At 46.2% G+C, this 13,675-nt stretch overlaps 1 protein-coding gene across 2 annotated transcripts in view; it reads left to right on the plus strand.

The window, feature by feature from the left end:
* The window catches only part of LOC137460424 (type 2 phosphatidylinositol 4,5-bisphosphate 4-phosphatase), a 28,328-nt gene extending 17,027 nt beyond the window's left edge, over positions 1-11,301 (plus strand). For both annotated transcript variants that reach the window (XM_068170774.1, XM_068170773.1), the window contains exons 5-7: positions 1,470-1,522; positions 8,538-8,628; positions 9,717-11,301. In XM_068170774.1, the coding sequence (XP_068026875.1) occupies positions 1,470-1,522; positions 8,538-8,628; positions 9,717-9,860 (288 nt within the window). In that variant the 3' untranslated portion in view covers positions 9,861-11,301. The remainder of the gene's footprint in view (positions 1-1,469; positions 1,523-8,537; positions 8,629-9,716) is intronic.
* Positions 11,302-13,675: the final 2,374 nt, after the last annotated feature.

Raw genomic sequence — 13,675 nt, forward strand, 5'->3', positions numbered from 1 at the left:
CCACCCCCCCTGCCATGGGCAGTGACCCCTCATGGTAGATAAAGTTGCTCACAGCCACATCCAGCTTGGTCTTAAAAACCTCCAGGGATGAGGCTTCTACTAACTCCCTGGGCAACCCGTGCCAGTCTGTCACCACCCTCATGGGGAAGAACTTCCTAACATCCAATCTGAATCTACCCATATCTAGCTTTGTTCCATTCCCCCCAGTCCTGTCATTACCCAAAACCCTACAGCTTCCTTGTAGCCCACTCCAGATACTGGAAGGCTACAATTAGGTCTCCTCAGAGCCTTCTCTTCTCCAGACTGAACAGCCCCAACTGCCTGGAGATATTTGAGGTGATCTTTGACAGGGCTCTGTGCAGCCTAAACTTCCTCTGGCGCAGCTTGAGACTGTGTCCTCTTGTTCTGGTGCTGGTTGCTTGAGAGAAGAGACCAACCCCTTCCTGGCTACAACCTCCCTTGAGGAAGTTGTAGACAGCAAGAAGGTCTCCTCTGAGCCTCCTCTTCTCCAGGCTAAGCAACCCCAGCTCCCTCAGCCTCTCCTCACAGGGCTGTGCTCCAGACCCCTCCCCAGCTTTGTTGCCCTTCTCTGGACACCTTCCAGCATCTCAACATCTTTCCTAAACTGAGGGCCCAGAACTGGACACAAGACTCAAGGTGTGGCCTAACCAGTGCTGAGTACAGGGCACAATGACTTCCCTGCTCCTGCTGGCCACACTGTTCCTGATGCAGGCCAGGATGCCATTGGCCTTCTTGGCCACCTGTGCACACTGCTGGCTCATGTTTAGGCAGCTGTCAATCAGCACCCCAAGGTCTCTCTCCCTTTGGCAGCTCTCAGCCACTCGAACCCCAGCCTGTAGCTCTGCATGGGGCTGTTGTGGCCAGAGTGCAGCACCTGGCACTTGGATCTGTTGGATGATCTGGTTGAGAATGTCCCTGCTGACTGCAGGGGGGTTGGACTAGATGACCTCTGGAGGTCTTTTCCAGCCCAGACCTTTCTGTGGTTCTGGCAGATGTCTGTATAAGCTTTATAAAACATTAACTAACTGACCTTTCTGTGCACACTTGGTTTTCACACATGATGCAAGGTGTGGGGAAAGGTGGGCAAATGCATCTGTCTGTAATGGTGCCAGAGCAAACACATTTGTTTGGATTCAAGACATATTCAGTTATGGCAGTAAGAGAAGCTTCTGTGTTGATGTTGTGTTGGCCATACTGTGCCTGGGGGTGAAGCCACGTTACGTCAAGTGAGTCTTGTAATGCTGAGGCAAGCCATGGGAAATGTTCACATGGAGTTCCCAGTCCTGTGTTGCCACTGACAAAAGGGCATCCCATTTATGGAAGAAGGCAAGCAATAAGTCAAAGAAAGCCTGAGAAGCAAAATGTTTCACAGGGGCATTTAGCATGAAGTACAACAAACATTTTCTCAGGCCAAATTGTCAACCTCTCTCTTTCTTCTTTTTTTACAGTGGATGGAACTGAGGTTTAACACACTAGCAAAATGCCCACACTGCAAAAAAATGTAAGTTCTCTGAAAGCAAGGTTATATGAATTAACTAAGTGTTTCTTCTGGAGAAGTCTTTGGAGTAAAATGTGTCTGCTGTGCTGATTCTCTTGCCCTGCTGCTCTGAGTGTCAAGGCTAAAGAGCATGTTACATGCACATGAGCTCCCCATGCTCTGTGCACAAATCCAGCCTGCAGTTACTGAAACGCTCTCACTGAACTGCTAGAAGCCAAAATAGGCTGCTCACACCAGACAGGAATGGGTTGCTAAAATAAACAACTGATGTCCTTGAAATTTTCCTCCCTGTGGTTAATCAGGGGTCATGTTTGAATGCAGAACTTGAATTTGCCTTACTGTAAAAGCCAGGCAAGGAAAGAGCCTTGTCTTGACTATTTTCACAACTCAGCAACTAACTGGTGTTAAACGTCTTAATGCATGAATTTGTTTAATGCTGTGTGGAATGATTTGTCTGCTTCAGTAAGGAGGAGAACTCTAGAGCACAAGAAGTAGCAGGGTTGTGGGTTTATTTTGCTTTTAGGGGCTTTTTATGGGTTTGGGTTTGTGTGGGACTTCCTGCAGTTTGACCTTTCTTATCTGAGGTCAGGAATACTTCAGTTTGAATTGTTGGGGGTTATTTAAGAGCCACACAAATAATATACTTTAAATGTCTGTGGAATCTCAACCACAGGGGATGAAATAAATAAGGCTTTAAAAACATTGCTTCAAAACTGTCCTGAGAACCACAGCTGTGTTGCATGTTGTCAGGGAACTAGCAGGTCCCTGAGAAGAGAATAGACCAGGTTGGAAGAGACCTTCGAGATCATTGTGTCCAACCTATCAACCAATCCAACACCACCTAAACAATTAAACCATGGCACCAAGCACCCCATCAAGTCTCCTCCTGAACACCTCCAGTGATGGTGACTCCACCACCTCCCCGGGCAGCACATTCCAATGGGCAATCACTCTCTCTGTGTAGAACTTCTTCCTAACATCCAGCCTAAACCTCCCCTGGCGCAGCCTGAGACTGTGTCCTCTTGTTCTGGTGCTGGCTGCCTGGGAGAAGAGACCAACCTCTGCCTGTCTACAACCTCCCTTCAGGTAGTTGTAGAGAGCAATAAGGTCACCCCTGAGTCTCCTCTTCTCCAGGCTAAGCCACCCCAGCTCCCTCAGCCTCTCCTCCCAGGGCTGTGTTCCAAACCCCTCCCCAGCGTTGTTGCCCTTCTCTGGACACCTTCCATCAAGTCAACCTCCTTCCTAAACTGAGGGGCCCAGAACTGGAGGAAGCAGAAGGCTTGGGATGAACGTGCTGTATAGGTGTTGGCATAGCCTTTAATTGCGATTGAAATCTCTTACTGGAGGATTTGCTAGAGCAGTCAGTCTAGTGGTGCCTTCAACCTCAAGAGTGTAGCTAATCAGATGTGGAGCAGTGGCTATGTTCTAGCTTGCTTAGGTCAAACTCCTGGCCTTGATGAGAAGTTGCTTTGCAGAGGTGTATTTACTGGCTAATTGCATGCAGTCTTCTAAATCCTGGTGTTTGGTGGTTTGGCTTGTTTGGTTTTAACTGCAATTATGTTTTATATTTATCATGCCGCACTTGATAGCTGACCTCAGCTTTCCTCTTGACCCTCCTTAGGTACAGAATGATTTGCTGCTTAACCTTAAGATAACCCAAAACAATCAACAAAAATCAACCAAACAAAACCAACAACAGAAAAAACAACCACTGCAAGCAGCAGTCCAAAAATCATACCATCTGATCTGCTGACTTATGATGCTTGTGTTTCAAAAGCCAGCTGGACTCTGAGGTTTTCTTGGTCTTTTTGCTATACAGTGCAGAGCATGCTATCTATGGAATAATAATATGTACAAGATAAATATATATCTAATAAACCCAGAACTTCTCTGGGGTTCAGTCTGTGACAATCACAGCCTGTGTGGCAGCTGACTTCCAGAGTACAACCCAAAACTTAACCAATGGACACTTCTGGCCTTGAGCTTAGGATGCAAGCTGTGAAATACTGTAATTTAGCATGGAATGAGTTGTTTGGTGTCTTCCCCCCTTGGAGGTGTGATGGTCAGGAGTTCTGCACTTCCAGGAGCACAAACATTTCTAATGCCTGGATTTAGGGCACAGCATAGGTGAGGCAGAGCTTTGAGTCGTGATGATGAAACAGCTGCGGTGACCTGCTGCTTTCTATCAGGTCTTTTAGCTGCTTGTACCTGTAGCTAAGTAGTCAGAAAGGAATGTGGGGGTATTTCATTAGTAGCTGATTAGTCAGATGCAAAGCTGTTCATTCCTTCAGTTAATGATTATCACTGTGAAAAGGACAGTGTCAGACTGAGGCAAAAGGGACCCTGAGTCACAGCAGCAGGAGGTTTTTACAAGAAGATGTCTGCTAAGGCTTTTAGGTTCTCAAATAATTTTCATGGTTCTGATTCAAGCAGTTGTGAAAGTGCAGTGAATCTCTGCAGATAGCTTGTTTGTGACCACCTACACAGCTTGATGGAAACTACCTCTTGGTATTAATGCCTTGCAAAACTGCAGGGAAGTTAGGAGTCACTCCTGGAAAGGTTAATAACAAAACAATCTGCAGGGAAAATGAAGTGGTTGTGCCTCAGTACACAGAGAAAGGAATTTAGGGGATGTTGGGGGAAACAGGACCTTGGGGTTTGTATTTGTTTTCAGTTCCACCTACCTGCTACCACTGTGGTCACACTTCTGTTGTGACCTGCTTTTTCTGGTTCATTGCCCTGTGTTCTCCCCCATGCCCCCAGGAGCCTCCCTTTTTGGCAAAATAACTTGGAAAATACAGGGAATGAGCTGTGGCGCAGAGAACAAAGTCATTTGTCTGGTAAAAGGCCAGATCTCTTTGGAAATGGACTACAAACCTGATCATGCCAGTGGAAGTGTGGTGTGTGCTGAGGCCCTGCTGATGCTTCTGCCTGACATGGGCCCTTAGTTGCATGTTTTCTGCAGCACTGGGACGACAAAGGTAGCTAATGAGGGCATTGTTGCAGTATAGTTTAATTACAGTGCAGAGGATTACCCTTGGGAATGGGAAGCTGGTTGGTTGGGGTTTCTTATTGTGTGTCAGTGTTCTCCTATGTTTCAAAATACACAATGCCAAATGTTTTCTCAGCCTGTTTCCCAAAAGAGGCAGAGTTTTAAGGAAGGCTTCTGGCATTTTTCTCACTTAATGACAGAGAAGAAGCAGGAATTGGGTTTTGTCTGTTAGTTTCTTTCCTAAGCTGTATAGTAAACCATCCAGAGACTGCAGGGTCATGAATTCAGTTACTGGAAAGGAAATTGCATGGTACAAGCTTTCATTTCAGAATACCATTCTTCTGTTGTTGATGATTGTTTGTTTAGAACCTGCTATTTCTTTTCTTCTTTAAAGTCTGACAAAATTATGAACCCCCAATGAAGGGAAGAGTTTTACCCTCTAAAGTCTGCAATGCCTATAGGAAAGAGAGAAATGTTGCAAGTTAGTCAGTGCTGTGGAGGCTGCTTTCAGCAGTGCTATTCAAATGCCAGCATTTTGAAGGTGCTCTTCCTCTTTAAAACCCTTCTCAAAGCATGTCTGAAACCCTGGCAATAATTCCTATTATTTGGAGCACAACACCCTGCCTTCTTTCCTGTGCTACTCCTTTAATAGCCTCTGTCCCTTGTGATGGTTTTCCTCTCCTAATTACTACCTGGTGCTAAATTGGCTTTGGTGTCTTTGATATCTGCTGCCACAGACCAAAGGTCTGGAGATGCCTTTGCTTCCTTAGCAGCAGCCCAGGAGGACTGCAGCCTTCCAGATAGCTTTGTAGTGACTTCACCCTCCTTAGTCCCACCCTGGAAGCAGCTGCTTCTGTGATTTAAAAGTGTTCTGGTGACCCCAGTTTTAATATTTCTAATTGAGATGGTCAGAGTTCCCACAGCTGGTAGGTTTTGGAGTAGGGTTTCAGCTTTCTTTATGCAAAATTAGATAGGGGGGTTTTTTATGTGTAATTTGGGGTGGGTAGAGGGAAACTCTACCCTCTAAAGAGAGGCCCAGTGGCTAACATCACTGTGGTGAGATGAAAAATAAATTAAGGTTTGTTTGGACTGCTAAACATTCCCAGCTCTGCTATGTGGCTGTGGAAACTTAATATATTTATTTCCTTGTCATTTTATGTGGAGAGAGAAAGGTGCTTGAATTCAGACATGCTCTGCATCTCATTTCTGTGGTATTTGAGGTGATGCTTTCCTCTCCTAGCCTTTCTTACGGCAGAGGAGGCCATGGAACTTGAGAGGATCACAGCGTGGTGGGGTTTGGGAGAGACCTCTGGAGATCTCCTCTGGCTCCCCTGGTTCCCCCAGAGCAGGTTGCACAGCAGCATGGGTTTTGAATTCCTCCAGAGACAGGGACCCCACCACTTCTGTGAGCAGCCTGTTTCAGGGCTCTACCACCCTCACCATACAGAAACTCCTCCTCACGGTTAGCTGGAACTTGCTATGTTCAGGTTTGTGCCCATTCCCTCTTGTCCTGTTGCTGGGGATGTGCAGCACCTGTGATGTTGTGATTACAAAAACAAGAGGCTCCGTCAGACAGCTCTGAAAGTGAAGGTCTCTTTCCTGAGATGAACTTTGTCTCCGTGTGAAGCTCCCAGTGCAGTAAACACCATCTGTGTTTTAGGTGTATTGGACATGACATTCCTACCAGCTTATCTTAAGGTATCCAGCACTCTAATGGAATTAACCTTCTGAGTGCAGAGCCAGGAAATCCTGTAAAGGAGGGAACCTAAGGTCGGTTTGGCAAGCTCAGTGCTCATCAGGTCAGCTTTTGGACACACCTCCTCCCTCTACCCTTTGGTGAAACTTTCTTTGGGTTTTTGTGGTTTTGTTTGTTTCCTTGGAATGAGAGAACCTCTCCCTCTTCTAGAATAGCTGTAGAAGAATTGAGGGTAGCTTTTGGGGTGTGGGTATGTTGGCAGAGGGGGGCACATGTGTGAGAGGGTGTTAAGATATCATTCTTTCCTCAGTTGGGCATTTTCCCTTTCTAATCACACCCCACACACCCTGGCAATGCCATCCCAAATGCAGATGGTGAGGCTTTTTGCCTGGAAACTCCCTCTTCTGATGTGCAACAGCTGGCTTCTAAGTGGCTACCGTATTCAGCCCTTGCCTAGCAAGATGAAGCTCAGCAGGTTGGCTGCAGGACCATGGGGTGTTTTCTGTTTTCCCTTGGAGCATTTTAGAAATTCCTTTTAAAGAACTACCCTTGGAGTAAAGCTGCTTAAAGCAGACTATTTGAAAGCTTCCTAAGATGAATGCTTAAAAAATTGGAGTCACATGCTGAGCATATGAGGCCTTACTATGTGGTTAATTAAGTGGAGGCAGAAATTTGGTCAGTCATATGATAGATGCACTACTTCAGTGGTTCAGCAATGCTTTTCTTCTTTCAGACATTGATCTGGAACATGCTGAACTTCCCCTTTGCATCTTTGAACACAGAGTATGAGCATCCCAGTATTTCCAAAGGCATGGGAGGAAGTACTCAGTGCTTCAGGATGCCTCAAAGCTACCTGTGAGACAGATGGCACATGTTCCATGCAAGCATCTCTGCCTCTCTAGTTACAGTATCACAGTGTAATAGAGGTTGGAAGGGACCACCAGAGATCATCAGGTCCAACCCCCCTGCCAAAGCAGGATCACTTAGGGTAGTCTGCACAGCAATGCATCCAGGTGGGTTTTGAAAATCTCCAGAGAAGGAGATTCCACAACCTTCCTGGACAGCCTGTTCCAGTGCTCTGTCACCCTTACTGTGAAGAAGTTCCTCATGTTGAGGTGAAATCTTCTGTGTTCATCCTTGTCTTATTGCTGTGCATTACCAAAAAGATCATGGCCTTCTCCACTTGACACCCACCCCTCAGATATTTATGCACATTGATGAGATCCCCTCAGTCTTCTCAAGAATAATTAGCCCCAGGGATCTCATTCTCTCTTCATAGGGAAGTCATTCCATTGAAAAACAGTGAACATGTAGGTCCACTGAAAGGAAGTCCTGTTCCAGTTTTCCTCATTAGTATAGCTGTGTGTGACTCCAGATGCATTTGCTAAACAGTGCTCAGTTCTGGAATAAGTTTTTCTGATTTGTATTAAAGAATGCAATGTTCTGTTGTGGTTTACATTCTGACTGAAGCACTGCAGTAGTTAGCTTAGCACAGCAGGTAGAGAAGCAAAGCTTGGTTGTCTTGGAGTTCCTAGCCTAGACGATGAGCAGTAGACCTTCCAGGGGATCTCTTTACTACCTGGGTTGTCAGCAGTGATTTGTGTGAGCTCGTATCACTTTTGGTACAACTCTGAAAGAAAACTGGCAAGTAAAAAACTTGTCATGTTTTTGAAGTGGCTGAAACGGACTTCAACATGTCTGAAGGATTTCAGTCTATGGAGATGTTGAATGTGAAAAGAATTCCATGGCTGTGACTGCAACACTTTGGGTTTTGTTTTTTATCTTCAAGAAATAAGGCAGAATGTAGCTACTTACCAGTACTGAGTAACCATGCCAGGAGCCAGTGCAGGTTATTATTGTTGATGACACTTAGTGGTGGTAGAAATGATTTCCAGCTACACATGTGCTGTAAATGTATTTAAGCCATGTACAGGTGTGCTAACAGTCTAAAGGGTGGCTTACAACCTTCCTGGAAGCTGCAAAGCCAACTTGGTTTCACAGTCCAAAGGCTGTTGAAGATAGATGAGCTGGCTGTGGATGTGAGAGGCAGAGCTGCTCAAAGAGTGGGTGTGGCACCACTCTGTTGTAAGCACCGTGATTTAGCGCTCACTCCCCTTTAAAGCGACCCTGGACTCTTGTCTCTCACTGCTTGGTGTCGTTGTAGGCTGCCTACAAGTTGATAACCTTCAGATGGTGTATGTGTATTGCCATTGTTTTCTTCCTCCATTTCGACTGAGCAGTTGCTATTTAGGTAGGGGGTTGGTTTGTGGCTGGCTGGGGTTTTGTTGTGGTGTGTGCTCTAATTTGGAACACTGTTCACTTTCTCACAGTTCTTCTGTTGGAAGTGCCCTGCCACGGAGACGCTGCTGTGCATACATCACAATTGGAATGATCTGCATCTTCATTGGAGTGGGATTAACTGTGAGTGAAGGACTTATGATATACTTGCAACTGTGTGCAGGGCTGTGCATGTGCAGAGGAAATCCCCTGCCTGACTCAGCATTTGAGTCAAAACTCCTCACTTTGTGCAGGTTTTGTCACCTCTACTAAAACCATGAGCTTAGTCACCTAGGTTAGCCAGAAAAATAGATGTTCAGGCACTTTGAGTCTTCCTGATGTTAAACTTGCCTGTTGTCTTGCATAAATCTTAAGTTTTCAGAGAAAGAGTTGCACTTCACTGTGGAAATGCCAGAACATCTTGCTCTTGCTAGGGCTCAAAACTGTCAGGTTTCCAGAAGTACACATTGCTGTGTAGCCGAGAGTGTAAGTTTTACTGCAGCAGAGTGCAGTAGGATTCCTAAGTTAGGAGCATGTAGATACCTTTCTAAATTGTCCTAGATATAAGGAATGAAACCAGGTAATAAGCTATTTATTGATGAATTGAAAGGCTTAGGTAGTTTTCTGAGTAATAAAGTAACAACAGTCTGGCTTGCTTGGCTCTGAGTATCTGATACTGGTTACCAGAGCAAACTTCCTCCTCAGCAGTCCCAGAGAAGTACCTATGAGGAAATAACTGCAGTGGAATCCCTGTGTTTCTCATTGTACCTCTAAATTCTGTTACGACCTGCATTCTGCTCTGTGTGAGCTTGGAGGAGTTAGGAAAGGTTTTCCAGTTTCCCTCATAAAAGCCAGAAACATCAACAGTGAGAGACAGATCTCTTCTTATATCTACATATATGTATTCATTTTTAACAACATTTACTGAGTATGAAAACACCATCATGTGTACGCAGTAGCTTGTGTAACCTCCATCCTTGGGAGTTGTCTTTGAGACCAAGCTGGGTTAAAAACCCTGAGCAGCTTGGTCTGGCCTCAGGGTTGGCCCTGCTTTGACTGGGAGGTTGGCACTAGAGAACTCCTGCTCTCCCTTCCAAGCTCAGTGATCCTGTGGCTGTGTAAAACGAAGCTAACATCCTATTTACCCTTACCAAAGTAACAAGCACACTGTGATTTGCTGTCCCCTGCAGAGCAGCTGCTGCTGTATGTTTGACACTTGGCTTCTCTCCTAGGTTGGCACGCAGGATTTCGCCAGGCAGTTTCACGCGACGTACGTCTCTTGGGCTGTTGCTTACCTCTTAGGTTTAATCTGCCTCATCCGAGCCTGCTACTGGGGAGCCATCAAAGTCAGCTATCCAGAGCACAGTTTTGCATAGAGCAATCGTTAGGTTAGAGCGGATGAGCATCTAGCAGTTCCGGATACTACGTCTGGGACACTTTTAAAACCTCTCCTGTAAGGATTCCATTCTCTTCAAGGTAGTTTTAAGACTGGGGGTCTCTTAAGAACAAATGTTCATTGCACTACATAATATGCAAATAGTTTGTTTTGCTGCTAGATTCCCTAGCTCTGAATACTAAAGCTGTGTTTACATGTTCATAACTCTTGTCTTTCTAGGTGTTGAACTCTCTTTCAACAGGCAGTATTAAGTTTTACATTTCCTCCGTTCCGTTCAGAATCCGTATGCCGTTTTTTCTAGCTCCGTCGGGGTTCCAAAGCAAGAGTGTTTATAAGTGTTTCTACAGTAGCTTCACCTTTGTACTTAACATTTGAACTCAAACTATATCCAAGTGGCTTGCTTTAAAACCTAAGCAATAAGCGTTTTGCTTGAACTGCTTACTGTATCTGTTGCCTCAGATCATAGTGACCTTATTCGGGAAGTGGAAGCTGTGGGTGGCCTGCGGCAGGCTGACACTGTTGCAAGAGGCATTTGTAAACACTTGGATGCTTTGAGGCTTTTCAGGTAGAGAGATGCTATTTTGGTAGTCCAATTAAATTCCCATTTATCCAGGACTGGATTTCAGTTGGGATAAATGCTTTCTTCTCCAGGATCCTGGGACCTAGGTGTTTGGTTTTGGTTTGGTTTTCCTTTTTACCTGGCAAATCCTAAAAGCCATGCTCGGACGATGGAACTTAGCGCCGGTGGCTCCAATAAGTTCCTTTACAGGGTCTAAGGGAAGCATTTCATATGACTTGTTTCATAATACTTCAACGTCATGTAGTTGGCAAGGTGGTGATGGGTTGCCTCTTACTTTCCTCTGATCGTGTCAGGCCTTCCCTGTTGGGGAGAGCTGTGCCCCGGTCGCTGCAAAGGGAGACACTGTAACTTCACATGAACTGCTGTAGGGAGAAAGTGAGCAAGCTAGCACTTGGACCATTCCATCAAGGTGTGTCCAGTCAACTTAGCACTGACTTGCTGAGAGAATACGGAAGCAGAAAGCTTTTTCTAATGATGTATTCACAGAGGACTGAGGGACCAGTTCTTGCACTGCCCATCTTTATAGTTTTGAACAAGTTACTGCTAAATCCAGAAGGAATGTCCTGAGTGAGTTAGAAGACTGTAGTAATTTAGGTAATGGGGTCAGATGGGTAAATTAATGTGGATGTTTCAGGGATACATGTAATTTAAATTATCTATGTTCCTGCTAGGACAGAATGATATTCAGATGAGGATTTTGGAGCACAATAAATGTAAATGATCAAACTGTAAATGATCTGTCTTTGTATGATGCTAAATGTATAAAAGCAGTAGCTCAGGATTACAATGTACCTTTTACAAATAAACTAATAAAGAAATAAAGATTATTATTCAGACTTAAGAGATTCTGCTTGTTTATCTGTAAATGAAAATGCACAAGGGGGATTAGGTCCTAATAGGGTAGAGGTCGAGAGTAAGATGAACATGAGCCAGCGGTGTGCCCAGGGGACCAAGAAGGCCAAGGGCATCCTGGCCTGCATCAGGAAGAGTGTGGCCAGCAGGAGCAGGGAAGTCATTCTGCCCATGTACACTGCACTGGTTACACCACAGCTTGAGTCCTGTGTCCAGTTCTGGGCTCCTCAGTTTAGGAAAGATGTTGAGATGCTGGAAGGTGTCCAGAGAAGGACAACAAAGCTGGGGAGGGGTCTGGAGCACAGCCCTGTGAGGAGAGGCTGAGGGTTCCAGGGTTGCTTAGCCTGGAGAAGAGGAGGCTCAGGGGAGACCTTCTTGCTCTCTCCAACTCCCTGAAGGGAGGTTGTAGCCAGGAAGGGGTTGGTCTCTTCTCCCAGGCACCCAGCACCAGAACAAGAGGACACAGTCTCAGGCTGCAGCAGGGGAGGTTTAGGCTGGAGGTTAGGAAGAAATTCTTCCCAGCAAGAGAGATTGGCCATTGGAATGTGCTGTCCAGGGAGGTGGTGGAGTCACCATCCCTGGAGGTGTTTAGGAGGAGACTGGATGGGGTGCTTGGTGCCATGGTTTAGTTGATCAGATGGTGTTGGGTGAGAGGTTGGACTCGATGATCTTGAAGGTCTCTTCCAACCTGGTTAATTCTATTCCATTCTAACTACTTGGGCTTTGAAAACTTCTGCAGGAGACTCCCCAGCTGTTCCTGTGCTCTGCCATCCTCAAAGTTAAAAATAGCTTTTCCTTATGCTTAGGTAGAACCACCTCCTGCATTCCAGATTATGCCCCTTGTCCTCTCACTGAGCACCACTGGAAGGAGTCTGGCCCCCTCCTCTTGACCTCTGCCCTTTAGCTATTGATAAAATCCCCTCTTGCTCTTCTCCTGACTGAACAACCCCAGGGCTCTCAGCCTTTCCTAATCTGAGGGGTGCTTCAGTCCCCTCGTCATCTTCATACTCCTCTTGGGCTTTTGCTAGTAACTCCTTGTCTCTCTTGAACTGGGGAGCCCAGAATGACACAATAATCTAGATGTGACCTCAGCAGGGCAGAGCAGAAGGGGAAAAGCCTCCCTCAGCCTGCTGGTCCCACTCTTAATGCATCCCAGGATACCATTGGCCTTGGCCCCAGGAACGCACTGCTGGCTCATGGTTAACTTGTCTACCAGAACTCACAGATCCTTCTGCACAGCACTGCTTTCCAGCAGGTCACCCCCTAACCTGTACTGGAGCAATTCCTGTGCCTGTCTTTACAAACAGGGAAAGCCAAGGCAGCACCTTGGCATGAGGTGCTAGAAAACCCCTCTGACTAACTAGGGTGTGAGTAACCAAGAGGTGTGGGGTAGCAGCAAAGCTAATTTGTCACGTGAAATCAGCCTGCCTTTTCTGACAGGGCAGAACTTCTGCACTGAATGCAGTATGCACACAAATTATCTGTGGGACCTTCTTCCAAGCAAGCTTGAGAGACACATCAGCACATTCATTCAAAGGTAGAGATTATCAGACTGGAAGTGTGGGGCAAACAAGTGCCAGCTGCTTGGAGATACTGACTATTTCAGTAAAGTCAGTGTAAGGTTGACTTCATCTGTTTGACTCCCTGCTGATAAACACTGAGAGCAAGCTGAGTGACAGGGTTAAGTTAACCCATTCCTATTTCCTTCTGGGGTGTGACTCAGATTTGCAATGGCAGGACCTGACCTTTCCCTCTTAAAAATTTGTTGTGGAGAAATAGGTAAGTGTTGGAGAGAGAGTGTCACTTAACTGCTTGCACTGGAAAATCCCACTGGTTCCAAAGCTGAGCTCATCACAAGTCCCCCTTCACACCAGAGATGATTTTCTTTACAGTAGACCTACAAGCTGTGCTTCTCCCAGTGGCTGGGTCACATCACATCAGCCTTTCAGTTGTGTCTGTCCCTGTATGGCAGCTTGGCAGCAGAGCTGTACTGCCAGGGGGGTGTGAACCACTCCGCTGTGCACCTATCACTCAGGAGGAGAAAGCATGCTTGGAAACAACTTAGAATGGTCAGGGCTGGAAGGGACCTCAAGGCTCAGCCAGCTCCAACCCCCCTGCCATGGGCAGGGACACCTCACACTACAGCAGGTTGCTCACAGCCACAGCCAGCCTGGCTGCAAACACCTCCAGGCATGAGGCTTCCACCACCTCCCTGGGCAACCTGTGGCAGGCTCTCACCACCCTCCTGGGGAACAACTTCTTCCTCACAGCCAATCTGAATCTACCCATTTCTAGTTTTGTTCCATCCCCCCCAGTCCTATCACTCCCTGACACCCTCAAAAGTCCCTCCCCAGCTTTCTTGG

This window comes from Melanerpes formicivorus, unplaced genomic scaffold (genome assembly GCF_026170545.1).
Source record: "Melanerpes formicivorus ecotype bairdi unplaced genomic scaffold, bMelFor1.0.p_v2 SCAF_595, whole genome shotgun sequence".
In the NCBI taxonomy this organism is placed as follows: Eukaryota; Metazoa; Chordata; class Aves; order Piciformes; family Picidae; genus Melanerpes; species Melanerpes formicivorus.